Consider the following 22,050-nt stretch of genomic DNA (forward strand, 5'->3'; position numbering starts at 1 on the left):
AAAAATGTAACTCTGCCAAACTTATCTATAGGTGAAGAGAGTATAACCTAATGTATTAAATTTTTGGTGAACATTTCTGATGAACTACATGCAACACCAACAAACTTCAAAACAGCCTTTTATGTATAAAATACTTGAGATGCTTGTACACATCACAACTCATTAGAAATCAAAATTTCTAAACTTTTTAGTTAGAATAAAAGGTGGTAGGAACCTAACATGCTTATTAGCATACAGTAATATTATACAGTACACAATATATACCCTACATGTGTAATGGCATCCTTCTAGTAAGCAAGGATAATACTTCACAATTGTGTGGGGTTTTAAATTTCAGTTCTCAAAGTTTCTATTGGTGTTTCTGTAGGCGCTTATAAACTGCATTTAATTCATCATGTTATCAAGATTCACTTAATAATTCATGGAGTCTTGTCACTTCTTTCAAACTATTAATACTATTTCAATTCTATTTGTAGAGAATGAGTTGATGACTACTAACTTTTAGGGATTTAGATTTGTGTTGTTTCTTGGTACTCTCTTCTGTAATTCTCAAGTTCATCTCAAGTGTTAATAAATCCTTTGAATTGTTTTGGTAATTCTTAGAAAATTATTGTAGTAGTGACTTTCTTGAACTTTCTGCATTAAAGAAAACTTTATTATGGACTAATTAATTGTATGTTTCCTTGATTAAATGTACACTTCACCTATCCTGACAATGTACATGCTAGTGTTAGTGATATGTATTAAGGGATAAAGAGAAGGTGGAATTGGTGCCTGAACCCTAAATGCTGATAAAAGGAATTTAGTTCTAAATGCTTCAGTGAGCACGAATTATGTTACTATTGTGATTACCAAATTCCTAGTCTTTAAATGCTGCCTCGTTTTTGAACAACTGTTATTTAAACAATTGTGGTAGAAGAAGTTGTCTACTTTTCAATGTTTATCCTTCTTGCTTTTGCATTACTGAGACAATGTCTGCTTGAGTGAGCCCTGAACCCAAGATTCTGCTGCCTACAATGTCATACTTAAACTAAGCATTTCTTTCATTTCCTAGAGCTGGACATATTTTATCAGATTGTCCCACTTTGTCAGTGTTTCGCTACTAGATAATTCCTTCACTGGAAGGAAGGATTTCTATCATGTACCAGTGCTAATGAGTCAAGAGATACATAATTTTTACTTTTGTATGAAGCATAAAAACTCTTCATAACTTTGACAATTTAAATATCTGTGACAATTCTTGCTCTCAAAAGAGTAAAAATTATAATGAAGAACAAAACATTTTCTTAAAAGAACGAAGTGGTCTTTTTAAATAAAATTGTAATTCATTTTTCAACTGAACGTTTTTCATCTTAAGTGAATAAAGATTAAGATTTCTGAGGCAGAAACATCTACTTTTGCAATTCTAATATTACAAACATTCTGAAAATATTAGGTAATTTTCTATATACTAATATAGATAAAAATATTTAGATTATTTCTCAATAATAAAAATAGATATTAAAAATGTTTAACATTTAAAAATTTAAAAATCCACTAGAAAAATCCAGTAATTTGGCCATATGGCTATGTATTTTATCAATATGTGAGTAGACAATAAACTTCACAGGTCTAATTCTTAGTAACACAATCAAAAACAAGTCTTTAAAAATACTAGGCTTTCATATATCAGTAGATGTGATTTAAACTATTGTAGAACAAAATTTTTCAATAACTTCCCCTTGTTTATGTATTTTTATGACTTCTTTTAATCAATTTGTCAAAGTCTGACTTCTTGGACACATTCAACCAACAGGCGTTTTCTGAAATATATTGGTATTATGTTAGTGCTTTAATATCATAGAAGAGTTCACTAGTTGTCTGGGACATACTGAAAGCATGTGTTTGAAACTTAAGAACTTGAGATCATATTTTTATAACAGATAAATTAATTTGACTGTACCAGTTAGACTCACAGCCTCCATAGCAATTGGGATAAATTGAAATCACATATAGATTGAACTTGTGGTGTAAGAGTACTATGCTTGGGGTAAGCAACTTGTTGAAGGCTACTAACATTTGAAATGAGAGTAAAAGTTTATGTGTGTACTGTTTATTTTCTCAACTCAGGCAAATATATAGGAAAATTAGGTAAACACGATTTATTTATTATAGCTCAATCACATCAATTATAACTCTGTTGTAAAAATACTGCTTTCAGTAAATTAAGAAGACAGGAGACATATAATAATTATCACATTCCTTGATTTAACTATGAACAACTAAGCATTGCATTTCAAGTCTATCAATTGATTACTTACCTCCATAACGCTGCATAGACAACTGCTAGGGTAATCAAGGCCAAGCAAGAAAGACCACTGCCTACTATTAGGGTAACTGAAGGTGTGCCAGAGGATTCCATGATCTGTGAATTAAACAAAACAAAAAAGAAACAAATTGGTTTTTAATAAATTAAAATAACTTCTAGACTCAGCAAAGCTAACCTATCACTCAAAAATAGCCTATATTGTTGTTATAGTTACCAGATAGTTACCCATGAATCCACTCTGTTCTCTCATTCTCAACCTCTAAAAATACTAATTCCAGCTTCCCCCTCTCTCCCACTGTGAAGTAATAAAGTCATTAGAGTTTTAAATGGTGGATTATGGAATATTACATCCTTATAACTTTCAAAAATCAAGACCTAAAACTACAACTTGGTCAACATTCACGTGTTAAATTTTCTGTAGCTAAAATTTGAAGCATCACTCATTTTTCTTTAACTAACTGCAGGTTAGTCATTTCACAATATGATTCTTGGTAAAATTTATCTAGATGCTACTATTTACAACTCATTATGTTACCTATATCTGGTATATAGATACTGAAGATTTTTCAAACTTTCTGACTTTTTGACAACTTTATTCTAAGTCAAGTATTCTCACATTTAATTGTACTTGCTTGGCTTCTGAGGATATAGAATAAAATCAAACTTCAAATTTAAAACCTTCAAGTATATTTTGTGATTTTTTTCAATGAATAAAATATGTGGAGATAATTATGACAATGCCAGTATCAGTCCCTAAATGCATGACCTTGAAAAATAAGCTTTCTATCTTTTAAAACATATATAAAGATTACATGCATTCACTGATCTGGAAGGTTTCTTTCCTTGGACACTTACATGACATTAATTAATTAAATTTGTTGGTTTTCATATTGTTAACACTGGGAGTTTGAAGGAATACACTTTAAGTGTGTTCTAAAACCTCAAATATGCACATCAAATTATATTAGTTTTTTGTCATCAAAATTAGTAAGAAGAGTGATGCTTATTTAGGCCAAATGTAGGCAGAATATCACATTTACCTGAATAATGGTTGTTCAGCATTCATTCTGAGTTATATTTCCTCAAAATACAATTGATGAGAATATTATTTTTCTTTCAGACAGTTATGTACAGCTGTCTCTTTCAGAAACTATTTTTGAAAAACTATATACTATTCAGGAATAATTTTACAGTTCCTGACAGCCATGCTTTCATAAAAACTTCATTTGATTAACATATTTATTTATTTATTTATTTATTTATATTTACATCCAAGGACACTTCCAGAAAACCTGTACTGAAAATATTCAATGCAGATATGCAATGTGTTTCACTATAGTGTCTGGGGTCTTCATTCTACTACTAACAATACCTTCACAAATTCCCAGAACATCTTTCCAGCTTTAAAATAAAGGTTAAGTTGACAATTATTTTTATTTGAAAGTTTGCAGCATATTAGTAATATGATTGGACTTCATCCTTGAAACTACACTGCAGAAATTTCAAGTTAGAAGACATAAAATTGAGTAGAATTTAGTTATAGAATACCAACTAGAATTCATTCCACCAAGCTAAGGAGGAGACGAACCCAATTTTGCCACCCTGCAACATTTTCCATTTCCCCATTTAAAATGCAGTTCCCTGGAGAAACACTAGCCACAATGTCCCTGCCTTTGCATTAAAGCCGTGTTTTCCCTTTGTTACTTACTATTTCTCTAGGTTGCTGAGCCAAAATGGCGAAGGTAGAGAGACGATCACATAAGCATTTCGTATGGGATGCATCGGTAAGCACAGTTTTACATCCCTGGGTGGACCACGTTCCCAAAGACTCGTTCCTGCAAAGGGGAGTGAGGGGGGAGGAAATCGGGATAAATACGCCTGATAGCCAAATCCGTAAAGAAGAAAATGCAGTTTGAGAGACTCGTCTACTGTAATTCCTGTACAGGAAAAAAAAAATCTACTTGTCGTTGAACAGGATGTAATTTAGATGCATCTCCAGTAATGCAAAGCGAGAGTGGGAAAAAGCAAGCAGGCGGCGGTGCGGCGTGCAGAGAGCTGTCCAGCGCCGGAGGTGCTGAAACCGGGACTAGCTCTGTCCAGCCCTATGCGAGGAACAGCAGCGGCAGCGGCGGCAGCACGAGCAGCCGCCAGAGCGTTGGCAGCCACTTCCTATGCTCATCGGATTGTTTCAGATACTCAGGGTGTAAAGAGGCTTTTCATATTTTTCTACCAGCTCTGATTCCCGTCCCATATTTTGGACCATAAATGCTGGCTTTTAAAATGCGGGTTTCTTTGAAAAGCCTGACTAAAAGATTACATAGCTTGGATTGGGTGATAGGATCTTCTCTGCTGCTGGTTAGGGATTTTTCCTCCTTTTAGAATAGCTGCTGTGAAAATTTCACCCTGGAAACGGGAAGCAGCAGCAGCGGCATCAGCTGGTTCCGACTCTCATTGCCTTTGCCTGGTATCCAGGGGAGGGGTGGGTTTCAGACATAAGCTTCCTACTCCACACTTCACTCAGTCCAGCTCGCCTCTGACGTCCTTGACATTTCTTTCCCTCAACTGCTTCTTTGCCCTGGGGCAGAAGCATTAAGCTAACCCCAAGTCCACTAGAACATTTAGAGGAATAACCCCACCCCAAAGTCCAGTAGGAGTGGGGAAGAGAGCCTGGTTCAATTTTCTCTTTGGTGTAGCCATTTAAAATGCTAAAGCATATGGTTTATTTCCCACCCCAGCAGAACAATAAAAATGGTATCAACCTACGTCTTGTTCGTGGTGGGGGGGGATGGAGGAGAACCCTTCCACCCTCAGCTGAACTACACTACAGGAAGAGAGAAAAAGAAAAAAAAATGCTATGGAGCTCAACCAATCAACTTTATTATCATTACACGTGTTCTGTACTGAATGCACCAATTGTCACCTCCCCTCCTACAGGCATGGAAATTCTCCAGTTAGCAAACCTGTACGTGTGTGTGTTTAAATTTCAAACCAAGTTACTATCTGTGTTAAAAATTACTTCAAAACTCTAAGAGAAAAACACATGGCTTGATGTTAATTTTGATATGGTGCTTTTGATTTTGCTTCCTCCATCTCTAAATGCCTGAAGCTATTGGGTTAAATATGCATGCAATTTCAGAGAGATTTCAATGAGACAGGTTTCTCTGTAACAGTTGAACTCCCAAGTTGAGCTACAGAATATAATTCACACTATCCTTTTTTGGTATCTACCAGCAATATATTTTTAATATTCATGATTTGATATCATTAATATTTATGACTTAATATACTCTAAATTACAACTTTCTTGAAGAAGAAAATGCACTGTATTCAAAGAGAGTTAGATAAAAATTCTACCTAACTTTACCCCAATACTTCTAAGTACTAGCCATTTTTGAATGTGTTAGGTCTCTTTTCTTTCTCATAATGTCATGCAACCATGCCAATTTTTTAAAAAAGCAGTTATATTATCAACTGCAATGGTATTAGACTCCAATTCTCCCTAACTGTAGAAGGACATCAATTTACTTCATTAGCTCTCTGTCTCTTATCTTCTTGTGACAATCAGTTAAGGCCAAATGAAAAGCATTTATCTCAGCTGATCAAAATTTAAAGAAGAAAGATACACTTAAGAAAATCTGACATGTTTTAAAACATAACATCTGCATTATTCATACTGGATGGCAGCTTTACTTTAATGCAGTATCTATGCTTTCAAGTGGAGTCCAGTACTTACACTTTTCAATTATGCAGCTATGCCCAATAAATCAATTCAATATCTTAAGAAAAATCTTTCTGTAAATAAAATCTCTTATGAGACGAAGTTATATACTTATATCCATGTAATCAGACTTCATTACTCAAGATGATGTTAGCATCACCAAACTTTGACTGTTACATATGAGGTCTATATTCAATATCATGTTGCTAGATTCTGAAGATCATGTAAATTTTATATGACATGTTTAGAAATGTGAGTCCATTTACTTTACTTTGTACAATGATTGCATTGCTGACCTGGCCCAGCCCCAGGCAAAACTGCGAAGTAAGTAACGCTGATGTTCATGTTTTAGTCCTTCACTCATTCCAAGCATGAAATGCTTCTACTCTCACTGGGGCCCTTTTCATGCACACTTTCTCTAGGCTACATCACCTCTGTCCTCATCATTCTTTAGAACTATATTCCCTTCATTGACTTTATCTGATTAAACTAACGTACAATAGCATCTGAGTGAGTGAGTACAGTTTAATGCGCTTTACCAAATTTAAAAGAAGATATATAAAACACAATACTGCATCTGCTACAAGAAGAGCAGAATCTGGAGCAGGTAAGTAGGAGAGAAAACCTTGAGAGGTGAGGAGGGGGATGGGTAACCACCAAGTTCTGCATTTCATCACTCCCAAGAGATAAGTAAGATGTGTGATATCATTCTGATGATAAAATTTATATTGTTTCATTAAAGCTCTTGGTATTTTTAAATCACATAAAACTCATGAGTTAACTCATGAGTTAACTCACTAGCATACATATAACTACTATTACAAACTCTATAGTATGTGTTGTCTGTATTTTCAAACTTTTCATAGCTTATTCCTACTGTAAAAAATTCTTTGAAAGCATGGTACACATGTCTGATTGATTTCAGGGAGGCCTTGTAAAGCAAATTGATATGTGGCAGAGCAAATATGAAGCAAAACAACTTCTCCATTCTACACAGAGCAAGATTTCTGAACATGTGAAGTATTCCAGCAGTCACATTATTCTTCCAATATCACAATTTTGCATGCTATAATCAATGTATATCTGTGCATTATTCTTAATTATGGAGTCTAGTTTGTTTTCAATAGGGTAAACAAAAAGTGAAATATACATGAAAATTAAAGATATAAGAATAACTGATGATACCAGAAGCAAACACAGAATGATGATGCAGCCATGTACATCATACTGAAAATAACATATTTACTTTTCATAGTGTCCTATCTGAGCATTAAGTCATTTTTTTCCCAAATGGTTTTCAAATGTAACTATGTTTGCAGAAATTCCATACAACCTATTCTTTGTTTGCTACACCTACATTCACCCATGTTAGCTGTTAGCTGTCATCTGTACCTCTTCTTCTTCTCCATATTAGCCTGGCTAACAGAAGGAGCCTTCTTGTCCCAAGTATTCAAAAGTACATATCCAAAAACACAGAATGATGTGAAAATACAGGACACAAAGTCTATTACTTTCTAGCTTAATATTTACTTGATGCCGTTCCCCAGTTTCCTAGGAGTCTACATGGTTTCTTTTTGGATCTGAGTATTTGGTTGAGTTTTTGGTTTCATGAAGTTTTAAAACATGTGTTTATATTTTCTGGCATTTAAAATTAAAGGGAAAAGTTATCAGCTTACTCCAATGAAAAGCTATTTAGTAAAAAGACTGATAGCAAAAATTCATAGTGACACATTTCAAAACTGTTTCAAGAAATCATACTTTTGATCTTTCCAAACACCAATAAAACTAGATATTCCACTTCAATCCTCTATAAAACTGTTTATTCTCTTCATAATAAATCAGTATGTAAATTATTTATTATGAATAAGTTATACACTTTAGGAATTTTATTAACTCTTGGGATATTAGGAGTACATTTATTCAAAATCAGAATAGCTATAGCAGCATTTTTTTTAATTTACACAGAATTTCTAACTACACTACCCTCACATTGTATGTGTACTGACAGAAAGTAATTGCTTTCCAAATCATAATAATAGTTAATTTCTAAAATTTAGGTAAATCTGTATTACTTTTGGTGCATATGCCTTACCCAAATGATGACGTATAGATGGCTTTTGGTATAAATTATTCTCATAATATAGAAGGGTTTTTATAAATTATTCTCATAATATAGAAGGAGTTTAGATGTGAAAATGTTCTCAATTTTGAGCAAGAACACTCTTCAATGTTAATTTCTACTTTAAAAGACATTGCAAATATTGAGAACATTGTTTTTCCAGCAGCTGTTACTATGTCAAAATATGATGAATCATAAAATTAGAAAGTTTCACTAGAAGTAACCTTAGTGATCATCTAGCCCATTGATTTTCAACACTTAATGTACATTAAAATTACCTGAAGAGCACTGAAAATTAAACTCTATGATAGGACTTGGGATATTACTTTTTAAAATGCCCTTCAGATGATTTTAGTGTGCAGTCAGGGTTGAGAACCACTGATCTTTTCCAAACACTTAGTTTTATAGTTTAAAGAAAGTGAAGTGTAGTGAATTTAGAAATTTGTTTTAAGTCACAGAGTGAGAAGCAAAGCTGGGCTTTTCATTTCCAGGTGAATTTTAATGCTAAACTTTTATTGTAATCTGTTTTAAAACAGAATGTACTGAACATGTCCTATGAAATTATAAGAAGATTTAAAGATCTAATATTGTAAACACATATTTTATGATAAAAAGAGTAATACCAACATAAAACATATATATGCACTTCATTCACTTGGATAAGATTTAGAAGCAGGTACTTTCCCATCACCAGAAAGGACAGTTGTCATCCACGGTGCTGGGCCTGGAGTTAACAGCAGTTCCTTCATACCATAACACCAAGGTTCTAATTTGTTATCTAAAAATTAGCTAGTTCCAGGAATTCTCTAAACTTAGATCTTCCCCCATGCTCCTCTATACCTGTTAATGCTTTCTATTCAACACCATAATATTAGTTGATACTTTCACTTTGCTTTCTTTCATTTATAAAATTAACACTCTACATGCCATACGAGAATACTAGTGCTTTTGAGAACTACATTATATCGACTTTGAATCCCTGACACTGTTTCTCACTTACTAGTCTTAATAATAAATGTTCAGTTCATGTAATGATTTTTTTCTTTTTTCTTTGAGATGGAGTCTTGCTCTGTTGTCCAGGCTGGAATGCAGTGGTGCGATCTCGACTCACTGCAACCTCCACCTCCTGGGTTCAAGCAATTCTCCCGCCTCAGCCTCCCGAGTAGCTGGGATTACAGGCACTTGCAACTGCACCTGGCTCATTTTTTGTATTTTTAGTAGAGACAGGGTTTCACCATGTTGTCCAGCCTGGTATCAAACTCCTGACCTCAGATGATCCACCCGCCTTGGCCTCCCAAAGTGTTGGGATTACAGGTGTGAGCCACCGCACCCAGCCCATGTAATGATCTTCTACCTTTTAATGGATAACTTTTAATACTGAGTTTGATCTAGACAGACTATTTTTGTTGTAATTCATTTGCAGTCCTTTAGCATATAGCAGACATGTAATCTGAAAGAGTATCCATAGCTCTTAATGGGGTCTTCTACTTGCTACAGTTTTCAAACATCATTTAATGATGAACTCTGTAGGATTTCAGCATCTGTGGTGATTATGTTCAATTCAACAGTGAGGCTTGAATCTTTACTAACCAGTCAATATGTATTTAGTGGGTGCTTTTCAAATACCAGATGAAGTAGAAGACACATGAAGAAAATGTAGTTAGTTTCTTAGAGAAGCTGAGAGATGACTATACACAATCTAATAATATGTTTTCTGCCTAATTAGTTCTACAAATTATTCCAGAAAATGTTGTCAGTCCAACCCTTCTATTTCAAGCCACCATCATCTCTTGCCTGGGATAATCTCTTCATTGCATTTCTTGCCATTTACCCTCAAGTTTAACTTCAATAAAAATCCAGAGAGATCCTGTCGACAAATATGTAAACTCCACTAAAAATCATGTCACTCCTCTGAAAACTATCAATGGTTTTTCTGATCTCAGAGTAAAAGACAAAGGTCTACTTATAATGGTCCTTATAATGGTCTACAAGTATAATGGTCTATACTATCTGGTCTCTCATTGGCTTCCCACATTCATCTCCTAACACACGTATATTTGCCCACCACTTCCAACTGCTCTGAGCTCCTTATTGGCCTTTCTTGGCATTTTATGCTAGCTATTCCCTTGGCCCACAATGCACTCTTCAAAAATATTCACATTACCTGTTCCCTCACATTATGTAGGCTTCTGCTTTTATGTCATCCTATCAGAGATGTTATCACTGACTATCCATCAGTAACTTCCCATCTGTAGTAGGTAAAAAATGGCTACAAATTATGTTTAACGCTTCCCATCAAGAGATGGAGTCTATTACCTCCTCCTCTGAATCTGGATATATGTACGGTGACTTGAATTGATCAAAAGAAGGCAGTGGAAATGGTGTGACTTGTTAGCCTAAGCCTCAAGAGGTCTTAACGGTGTCCACTCTTATCATCTTGAAGTGCTGCTATTATGTGAGGTAGCTCAGGCTAACCCTACTGAGGATGAGGGACTGGCAGCAGCCACTAGACATGTTAGTGAGGTCATATGCGATTATACAGCCCCAAGTTAAACTTACAGATGGCAGCCTCTTTAATTATACCAGATGAAACTAACTGGCTGAGCTCAACCTAATAGCTATGCCATAACATTTAAATCAAATAATAATGGTTGTTGTCTTAAGCCACTAAAATTTGAGGTGACTTGTTATAAAATAGCTGATACACAATACAAGCACTTTCCAAGTGCCCTTTGCCCTTACTCTGATCTGTTGTTGCCCATTGCACTTACCACAGCTGATGTATTATATACTTTCCCATTTGATTTTTGCCCATCTTTGCTCACTAGAATGTACATATCATGAGGACAGGTATATTGTTATGTTCACTTTGGTATTACCTGATTCTAACACACTGCTTGACACATAGTAGGTGCTTAATAAATATTGGTTGAATGAATAACTGTTAAAGATTTTGATTTGATATAGTTGGAGTTTCCTACATCATTCATTCATTCATTTATTCAACAAATATTTATTCATCATTAAATATGAAGCAGGTGCTGTGCTAGGTTATTGTGTGGACATATTAGATTTCTACTTGGCCACTTTTCAGAGCTCGAGAGCTTCACTGGAAATTATCTCACAGGTGTAGTGTCACTGCTGTTGTGTCATAAAATACACATTAAAACCAAGAATATGTCATTCGAGGTCATGGACATTATTTACAAGAATGGTAGCACCAGTTTTATTGCCAGTAACATATTCTTGTTGTTGTTGTTTTAAATTGGAAATAGTGAGAGTAGAAAGGAGTATGGTAAGAAATAACATTAAGGAAGCCAATCTACTGGGTTATAAATACGTACAAGTATCTTTACAGCATGATTTATTAATAATTAGATGTTAAAATGTGCTACCTGCCATCATTAATTAGTCAACGGCAAATCGTCATCACACTAGTGAAAATAGCTAACATTTATTCAGGGTCCAGTCAGTGTTAGGTGTTGTGGTGAATAACACACTTTAAAAAATTTCTTACACTAAATACCAAAGTAAATATTATTGTTATTCCCTCTACGGGAAAATGGAGATAAATTAAGCTCCTGGATCCATCCAGGATCATGAAGACCTTATGGATGAAACAGCCTAGAGTCAAAAGTTGCCTGGATATCTCAATTTCTGTAATATAGCCATGCAAGCCCTGGACTGCCTATCTTTGGTGGTGTTATTTTATGTTTAAAATAAATAAATGGAGCCCAGAGGTTGTGACTTTCCTAAGGACATCCACCCAGTAAAGGGTTGTGCCAGGAATTGAGCTCAAGTACGACCCCAAAGCAGATTCCCCTTACCCTGTTCTCTCAGTGAGGACTAGACACAGTGAGAGAGCACAGCCGAAGTTAGGAACATACAGGAAGAGTACTCAGAAATGGTGAAAGAAAACTAGGAATTAATATCTCACAGAAAATAAGTGGAGAGAATTTCACTAAAAAGTGATTGATCAAAGGTCAAATAAGAAAATAAAAATATGAAGCTTGAGATGGTCATGGTGGGCATGGAGGAGGCCATTGAGCCATTAAGAGCCTTAGGAAGAATAGTTTTAGCAGAGGGGTCAGATATAAATTAGATTGCTAGAAGTTAAAAAAAGAAAACTTGTGGTATCAAAGAGTTTATCAACGAAAGTCAAAAGACTGAATGCAAGTCAGATAGCACAAAAAATTATATTTTTGCCAAGTATGCTGTTACTTTGAGGTGGGGATCAATCTCCCAACAGGTTACAATGCAGATCAAAACAGTCCAGGAGACAGAGATCATGACAGGATGTAGTGATGATGAGAAAATAATCTTACAATTTGATTCGGAATAATGATGAGAGTGTTAATATTAAAAGGAAGGAGAGACAGAAAGTATCTTCTATTGAAATTGCAATTGGAAAAGCATTATTGCTCTCAATGAGATGGAAGAAAATCCAAGAATAAAGTTTAATTTATGTCATTTTAAGTATTTTTTCTCAGAAAATTTCAAAACATTTGCTTCAGCCATTAAAAAACGGCAGACATTTTAAAAAAGAGACAATTTGAGGGAATAGAAATGGAAATTTGAATAAAACTGAAGAAGAGTATTGCTATATACATTAGTTCATGGATTAATTATATGTGATGCATTTAATAAAACAAAATACATTTTAGTTCTGTATGTAACTAGATTAAGAAAGATTTCCAAGGTTGTTCTTGGGTGTAGGTAGGGGGAGATCCTAAATTATTTTTTCTCTCATTTCTTTTCAAAAGACTTTAAAATGCCTTGAACATTGATCATTTGTTAATCTAAAAGCCATAAAATAATTCATTCTGTTCGTATATTTTTTCCTCAAGAAAACTGTTTATCTGGGCTAGGAACCAATTTTTCGCCTAATATAATTTGCAACAGTTGAGATGCACAACCTTGAAAAAGCAGAATTATTTAACTAAAATAGAGCACATTTAAACATATGTTACCTTCCACACTAGTTTTCAAGTGAGCGGGACAAGAAGCCACTCCAGAGATTTGACCAGACCATTGTAAAATTTATAACATAGTGCATCCAAGATCTCACCAATTTAATATCAACTAGCTCACTTCCTGACTCTAATGGCTTTTACTTCACAAACCTTTTAAAAATGATTAATCTCAAATATGATATATTTAGAAAAATACACATGAAAAAACATGAAATATATATTGAAAAAATAATTAAGAGTAATTATCTCAGGGTGGCAAAGTATAGGTATTATTGTTTGCTCTGTTATATTTTTATACTTTTCCATTTTTCCAGTGTAACTATATCACTTTTGCAATCTTAAAAAAAAAAATTCTTTTGAGATTCAAAAAAAAAGGCCAAGTGCAATGGCTCACACCTGTAATCCTAACACTTTGGGAGGCTGCGGTGGACAGATTACTTGAGGCAAGTAGTTCGAGACCAGCCTGGGCAACATGGTGAAATCCTGACTCTACTAAAAATACAAAAATTAGCTGAGCATGGTGGTGCCTGACTGTACTTCCAACTACTTTTGAGGTTAATGTAGGAAGATCGCTTGAATCCGGGAGGTCGAGGGTGCAATGAGCTGAGGTCATGCCACTGCATACCAGCCCCTGAGTGACAAAGTGAGACTCTGCCAAAAAAAAAAAAAAAAAAAGAGAGAGAGACAGAGAGAGATTCAAAAAAATTATGTAAAATAATACCAAACTAACACAGGCAACTATTTGTATTTTACACCTTTTTTTCCTTTCATTACTTTTGAAATTATAATTATGGTGTGGCTTAGCTATACCTGACTGAGTCATGCTTTTGGCATGGGATCATGGGTTAGCTTGCTTTCTAAGTTAAAAATCTGAGCACATGCCTGCAAGGCTACCCCAAAATGGAGGGATAGTGCTTAAAAGTAACTGTTGAGACATCAAACTGAGATATCAATTAAGGGTTAAGCTTAATTCACTAAAAATTCTGCTAAAAATTCACTAAAAATTCATTAGTTCTGGGATGGGGCCAGGAATATGTGATTTTGATATCAGAGTCTTTAGTTTCAAAAAACAGAAATTTTAACTCTTGAGTTAATCATACTTCAAAATTATGATTCATCATTGCCTACATACAAAATGCAAAAATAAGGATTCACTGGACATTTATATAAACAACTATTTGAGTGAAATGATATTCTTATAATTTTGAAAATGGGAGTCCTCAGTATTAGAGGAATGTTTCTTTTTTAACTTCCTTAGTGTACTATGTGCAAGTTGGGAACTTAAATATTAGTAGTAGAGAGAAAATATAGATGGGTGGAGTGGCTGCATGAAATATCACTATATGCAAGCACTTTTAAATGAAATAAAGAAATAAGAAAAACTGGATTAAGTTACAATGTAAAATAGGAAAATAATCTGTTCACCTTAAACCAAGTGGTTCATAATCATATATATACTAAACTAATATTAATTCTGCAACAATCCCAATATCACTCATTTGGAACTATTGAATTCTTTTTTAAAAATCAGTATTTCAGCATTGCAGTGTTCAAAGTGAAAAAGCTCATTCAATAAAAGCCAGCTGAAAATGTTTTGTACCTACTCAGTAATAGAAATAAGCACATTCACCAAATCAAAATTTGAAATAATGGCTTCAGTAAATATTAGATAATATTTTATTTTCAATTTTTTTTCCTCTAATTGAAATTACTTTAGATTTACTTGTGATCAGTTTCAAAAACTTGCCATTTTTCCACCTTTTTACATGATCTATCTGATCTATGAAATAAATATCTTTGTCCTGCACATAATCTTTAAATTGAATTTTACTTTTAAATTCCAGATGTGATAATAAGAAACTTGGCTTCTACACAACCAGAGTACTGTCAACAGGACATCACCAGCCTAACCTGGGATCCAGTGTGCTCATTTATAAAATTAGCCAGTTGCATGCTCTATCCACTTTATAGGAATATCGTGTTGATAAAAGTCAAGATAATGAATATCCCGGACAATTATTTATTTAGTGGTTGTATGGGCAAGACATTATTAGTAGGGATAAAAATATTTTCTCTACAAATTGAAAGTTCTATATAAATGCAACATATTATCACGATGATCACCTGTACAATTATTTTTGACAAGAAAGCCATGTCAGACGGGTTAAGTGACATGAACAAGATTATCCATCAAGGATTATCCCTCTTATGTTGGCACCATAATATTTCCAGGTTTGAGAGGAGAATACCTGATTTGGAGTCTTCCAGATTTGGAAGACTCAAATTTAAGAGAAATAAAATAATTAATGTATTCCATGAAGAAATAAAGAAATTTAATGAATTGATTTTCACCATGAATTTCTTTTTTTCTTACTGTTAAGATTTTAAGAAGTTTAAATGGAACTCTGGATAACCAAATCTTTTGGGATCAGCTAAACCACATATTGTTTTTTAAGTCATGGGTGGCCAGTAAAATATGAACAGAAAAATTATATGCTACCAAAGAGAAGAATTCATATAATCTGGCATGAAATGCAAAGAATATAATCTTCCTATCTTCTAAACACTACCATTGCCAAGAAATTATCAATGGAAACCTTCTACTCAGAACACCTTCTTTCGAAATTATGAGTATTTAAAATAAGTGCCCTGAGAAGTATAGTCAAAAAGAACCATATACGAAATTCCACAAAACTGGTAATTTCTATAAACTTCTGGCTTTGGGGAAATATGAAGATGAACCTCTTTTGTAAGAGGCCATGAATTACACACTGCCTATAAAACAATAAGACGTTAGGTAAATGAGGGAAGAGTAGCTGCTTCAGTTGACAAGCGTTCACAGAGGAAGCACTGTCCTAAGGTTCCAGAACATCCTGTATCACCCACTTGACCAGCCAGTCATTTGCCAGACTACTCACTGTTTTAGCTACATGACAACTACAAGAGAGAGTAGCAGTGGAAAAGCAATAGAAGTCTATGCTTACTTCCTCAATAATAGCACATGCAGAAAGGATAACAAAGAGGAAGGAGTGTCTTTAAATGAATTTCGTAGTATGGCATTTCCTAAATACAGTGCAAGTTGATATTTAAATTCCAATAAAAGATCTGAAAAGGCAATATTCTTTTATGAATGTATGGGTAGATAAAATTAAGGCTTTTATGATGCTGATTTAGACACCCTAAAATACTATCATAATTTAAAGAATAGGAAATTTTGCTTTAACCTCATACATTTAAAAATTTGTATAGTGCCTCTTTTGTGCTAGGGACAGTACTACACACCGGGATTGCATAGATTAGAAGATAAACGTAGTCCCTTTGCTCAAGTGTGGTGTAGAGACAACCCCAATTAAGAAATCTGAAACCTATAACCCAATCAGAAATTGTAGGGGTGTGGATAGTGATTTAGTGATAAAGGGGAAGAATGCATCATTCTATTTCTCAAAAAGCTTGAGAAATATGCATTGCCATGTATTTAAGTAAATATATACTCTATCTTCCTATCATGCTGTTACTCCTTTGAACTATTACTTCTTAATATGTTAATAAGGGAAGTGGTTTGAAATTTCTTGAAGGGCAGCGCTGAACCCTCAATGGCGTAATTAACATTTTAATGACAGTGAAGGCCTTTCCTGTTTTGGATCTCACCTGCGTGTCTCCTGAGTGGATCTCAATCTGTTGAGCTCAGAGAATGAGGTGATTCTATCTTAGTGAGATTTTAAATAACAATAGATCATACAGGCCACAGTTTCAGCCTGCTACTGCTCTCCCCTTTGTTAGGAAAGTTCACTTATATTCTAATGTACCACGTCAGAGTACAACGACTACTTTCAGCTCTGGTTTCTTTTTTGGTATGCACAGAAACTGTATGCATAACAGTCATAATCCAGGAGGGGCTAATTTTTAGTAACTGACCAAGTAATTGTAAGTTCTCCTTATATGCAAGGTACAGTAGCTAACTGCTATTTGGAGACACAACAATTTGCAGAAGAAGTATTGGATAATGCTTGTAATTTAATTATTTGCAAATCAAACTTTGCCTAACACAACAAAAGTACTAAACGTCTTCACTGGAGACAAGTTTGAAAAGGTCATTAAAAAGCTATTTGTTTTGAGATTTCCGTAAGCAAAGTACCTAAGCAAATGGTCTAATGGACAGAAAAAAACTTTTATTCTCAGATAAAATCTGCCAAAAACATTAAAAACCAATATCCTTATTTTCATTACTAGGCAAAAGAAGAAAAAAAAACTGTCATGAGAAAAATTCCTGTGGGAAAGCTTCAAGCATCTTAAAAATGAGGCTTATAATGGAAAAGCCTTCTCTGTCATAATTAATATAGCATCACTAACATAAAACCCAGGCTGCTTCTCCTGTCTTTATAACTCATTTCTGACTACTGCAGACCCATTACTGTAATGTACATTACACATATAGCACAATATAGTTTATATTATCATTTAAGGTAAAGGATGTAGAATGTAAGGGAATTTTGACACTGATTTCTTGGTGATAAGAATGCATAGCTCAAGTTTTCTCTAAGATGTGAGCATTAATAATCCACATAGATATTGAACTAGTTCAACCACTACTTTAAATTTTGCTTACTGATTGAGTCATAACACCAAGGACACCATGCACATTTACCTGTGAGTTACATAATCTTTTAGCAAAGATTTAGCAAAGTTGAAAACTCTAGTTGTGTTCCTTGTGTCCTTCAGTTCTGTTTTTCTCTTACCCACAGCCAAGAATATATACACATGTATATATGTACACACACATACACACACATATACCTATATACACACACACGTATATATATATGTATATATATACATGCGTATTTTTAAGTTAAAGCATAGAAATGTCTAGCATATTTAGTTGATTGGTTTTATGAAGAATGGTTGTCATATGGTGACTGTTACTGATACAAAGTTCATCTGGAGAAGAGGACTCCAAGTTCTTCAAAAAGAATCAGGCATCAGTACAATGTTCCAGGATATAAACAACCAATTTCTGTAGCCAACTATCTAGGATACACAGAAAACCCTAGGAATTCCAAACTTTTCCTAGTGAAGAAACATTGAGAAAGACTGGTACAAAGATTGTTTATTCTCAGGGTAGCACAAAAAATTTACTTTATAACAGCACAATTTTCATCTTTGCAACTTCAAGACAAAGGAACAAACTACCTATGTTCAAATTTCACTAACTTAAGCTATTCTATATATTTTAAATGTCCTAGAGTTTAACTGTGGCCACTCCAAGGGACAGACTCAGATTTAAAGAACAGCCGTGGGAAGGGAAGTGCAGTAACTACATTGTGGAGCAGTAGTTTTATATTACTAAAGTGGCTTCTGTACCTTTTTACACAGGAGAGAAATACTGACAGATATTTATGGCAGGTCCAAGTGAAAGTGATGATATTCCATGAAATAAATGCAGTTTTGAGAAAATATTTAAGAACTCAGTTGTTGTACAGAAAATCCATTGTGTATGACCCCATAAATTCTCATTGGCTCCAATTTTGTCTACTGACTACAACTTTCATTCTCTTCCTAAGGTATCTTTACCTAATTAGGCTCATTTTGCTACCAGACTTGCAGAACAAAGCCTCCTATAAAAACAAACAGATTCTCTATAGAAAGTCAAGCACAAAGAACAGGACAAGAAGAACTTGCTTTTTCAGTCCGCTGGGTATACTACAGTAGTTAGGTATGATTTCTCTTAGGCTGTTAATGCAGATGTCCTTAAAGTAACTTATCCTATTAGTGTCCCTAGTAATTAGATTTTCTTTCATATCTTACACGACAATATAGAAAATACTATTGTTCGCAATTATGCACCTTCTCTTTTCTTCTCCCTCTTCCCAAAGTGTCAAAGTACAGGCTGAAGTGATTCCTGTTTATATATCCACACTGAACAAAATCTGCCAAGGGCTACAATTTATACAAAATTATGATGTGAGTGGGACATGATAGATGGAAAAATTTTACTAATGGAGTCTAAGATTGGACTATTATTTAAAATGTGAGTAGCTCCTTTTGGTACCAGAATCAGTCCTGACATTAATAGCTTCAACATATTCAACTTTACATACTTATAGACCACTTTGGAGGAAAGGTTTCATATTAATATAAGAATGACTTCTTTTTTTTTTCTTTTTTTGCAATGTAAGGCAGGCTTGAAACGTTTTGATTTTTTTTTTTTTTTTTTGTCAGCTGGAGATAAGGCTTTTACATGTTCACCAGAAGATGTTAATGTTATATGCAAAAAAAAAGTATATCTCAAGACTTCCCAGATATGAGAGCCTTGCATCCTTATTTAAGAGTGAGGGGAGCTCCTCATCACCTATATCATACTCATTTCGTTTTTTTAAAAACTGAATACCTGTCTATCTAAAAAGCTGGGGGAAAATGCTATAGTGACATTACTGTTAATTCTGTCCAGTTCACATCTCACTCTCAGATCTACGTCAGGGAGTACTCAAGGACAGAAGGCTCTTCAATCTGACTGCCAAAGGGGCTGTGAAGAGAAGCAAATCAGGGTTTTTAATCATCCTATAGCACAAAGTAGAGAACATGCTTACATCAAATTATTAATCTCCCACGGCATCTTTCAGGTAAATCTAAGTCCCTGCCCAACCAGAGTTGAGATGTGCTGCAGCCCATGGGGCTGGGCGACACCCTGCTTACTTTCCTTGCAGCCAGGCCACCTTGAACAGAGCACTGCATTCTTGCTGTATCACGCAGCCTTCCTTACCAGACATGTTACTGAACTATAGATAATTTATGACTGCAACACTCAGAAATAATGGGCAGAAAAGCTCAAGGCCAGGTTTTGCCAGTTTTATTCTATGTTGCCTATCACATCATAAAAATATTTTTTTTCTCCCATACAAGTTTTATTTGCAAGCATTATACAGATTTATCTTAGAGACTTGGGGTAAAAAGGGCAGTATCTCAGACCTTTCCTTCAGTATAAGTACTGATAAGAACTCTGCTTCTTGGTGATTACTGCTAGGACCTCAGCTCAGCCTCCAAATGACCGACTATTAACAAGGACCACACTTTCTTGTCTCCAGAGTCACCTTTATTTAAGACTTTTGGGTGAGGCATCTGCACCACCCACTCAGTACTCAAAGAAACTGAAGGTCCCTTTTCTCACATTCATTCAGCTGGACTTGCTCCAGAGTGGCTGAAAGGAAACATGATGATTTATATACCCCTATTGCTTCAAGAATAAGAATCATGCCTCCTAAGTGTCTTTTCCCTTTTTCCTCAATAAGCCCCTTCCTGGTTTCTGGACAAGACAGGTTGCAGGTTGGACAGCATTCAGGAGTGGGAGTTGTGTGGGCAGTTCTGTGCTCTCTTCATCTCCAAACCTGAAGGCATACAGTTCCTCTCTTTACCCAGATCGACAGATTATTTCATCATTCCACTGAAGACCACCATTTAAAATAAACACCACCACCACTGGGACCCCATGTCCCTGAAAGCTAATCACTGTCACTCTACAACCAATGGTCAGCCTCTTTCTAGTTATTCTGTCCAAGCCTTCTTTCAGCCTTGGGGACTTTCCAGAGCTCTCTAGGCTATTTTTCTGTTTCTCTGGAACTGAACCCATGGGGCTTCATTTTCTGTGTTCTTGGAATGGCTTTGCTCTGGAGATAGCCCAGTGTTCTCTCCCTCCTCAAGTCGCTCACAGTGGATTCTGTGGTTCGGGACCTTTTCTTTTTTTTTTTTTTTTTTTTTTTTTTGAGACGGAGTCTTGCTCTGTCACCCAGGCTGGAGTGCAGTGGCGCAATCTCGGCTCACTGCAAGCTCCGCCTCCTGGGTTCACGCCATTCTCCTGCCTCAGCCTCTCCGAGTAGCTGGGACTACAGGCGCCCGCCACCACGCCCGGCTAATTTTTTTTTTGTATTTTTAGTAGAGACGGGGTTTCACCATGGTCTCGATCTCCTGACCTCGTGATCTGCCCGCCTCGGCCTCCCAAAGTGCTGGGATTACAAGCGTGAGCCACCGCGCCGGTTCGGGACCTTTTCACACTCCTAGTTTTACCTGTGGGTGTTGCTCAGTGTTTAGTTCAGCCTTACTTACATTTGAAGTTCCTTTCTCCTGGGTCCATGGCAACAGGAGTACCCTCTGATAACCCCAACCAGGCCCTGTAGGTAACTTTTCCCTTAACAAGGTGTTAAAAGCCCTCCAAATTACATTACTTAGCTTTTTGATAGAAACCTTGATCCTAAATCAGTCTTAGGTAAATTTTCTCACTAATTCTAGGTATTCAAATGCAAGTGACCCCAAGCAATAGTCTTTAGAGATGGAAAGTAGTTCTGTTTAGACTTATTAGGGTCTTTCAATCAAGCAAATTCTTTAGCCTAGGGCTTTTCATCCACCCATCCACTTAATAAATAAAGTGCCTACCTATTGTCAGGCAATTACTAGGATTTTGGGAAGGTGAAAATGATACTCTGCCACCAAAACCATTATAATATTTAAAACAAAGTCGGTATTTAGTAGCAGCCAAAAAATATGCTGTGTAGGATACACACTTATTTAGATTATAATCTCCTATCCCAATGGAAGACAAAAAGCCATCTTTGTGTCCTAGAAAGTAGTCAAGGTAGATAGGAGATTTGAATTTATATTAACTATCTATGTCAGCTGTGGAAAAGAATTAAAGGAGTTAGCAACATCCAGTTTGAGGATTTATTAGGACCTAAGAAATTTATTTTGTTGTGTGGAAGACAACCACCCACCCTTCTCCTCCTCTAACAAGCAAGAGAAATTTGGTTTTAACTAAGGGAGGAGATCTTTAAGTCAGCTGTAAGAATATTATTGTGAGAGAATGGACAAAGCCACAACTAATAGGCTTTGGATGATTTTTTTTTTTTTTTAACCTGCCCCTGAAGTCTTTGAAATGTTTCTAATG

General features: G+C 35.2%; 1 protein-coding gene across 4 annotated transcripts in view; it reads right to left on the reverse strand.

The window, feature by feature from the left end:
- The window catches only part of ADGRB3 (adhesion G protein-coupled receptor B3), a 758,270-nt gene that overhangs the window by 163,645 nt on the left and 572,575 nt on the right, over nucleotides 1-22,050 (reverse strand). For all 4 annotated transcript variants that reach the window (XM_063618730.1, XM_055257305.2, XM_063618736.1 and 1 more), the window contains 2 exons: nucleotides 4,017-4,143; nucleotides 2,301-2,404 (listed from right to left, as the gene is read on the reverse strand). In XM_063618730.1, coding sequence (XP_063474800.1) covers nucleotides 2,301-2,404; nucleotides 4,017-4,143 — 231 coding nt within the window. The remainder of the gene's footprint in view (nucleotides 1-2,300; nucleotides 2,405-4,016; nucleotides 4,144-22,050) is intronic.

This window comes from Symphalangus syndactylus, chromosome 2 (assembly GCF_028878055.3).
Source record: "Symphalangus syndactylus isolate Jambi chromosome 2, NHGRI_mSymSyn1-v2.1_pri, whole genome shotgun sequence".
Taxonomy (NCBI): Eukaryota; Metazoa; Chordata; class Mammalia; order Primates; family Hylobatidae; genus Symphalangus; species Symphalangus syndactylus.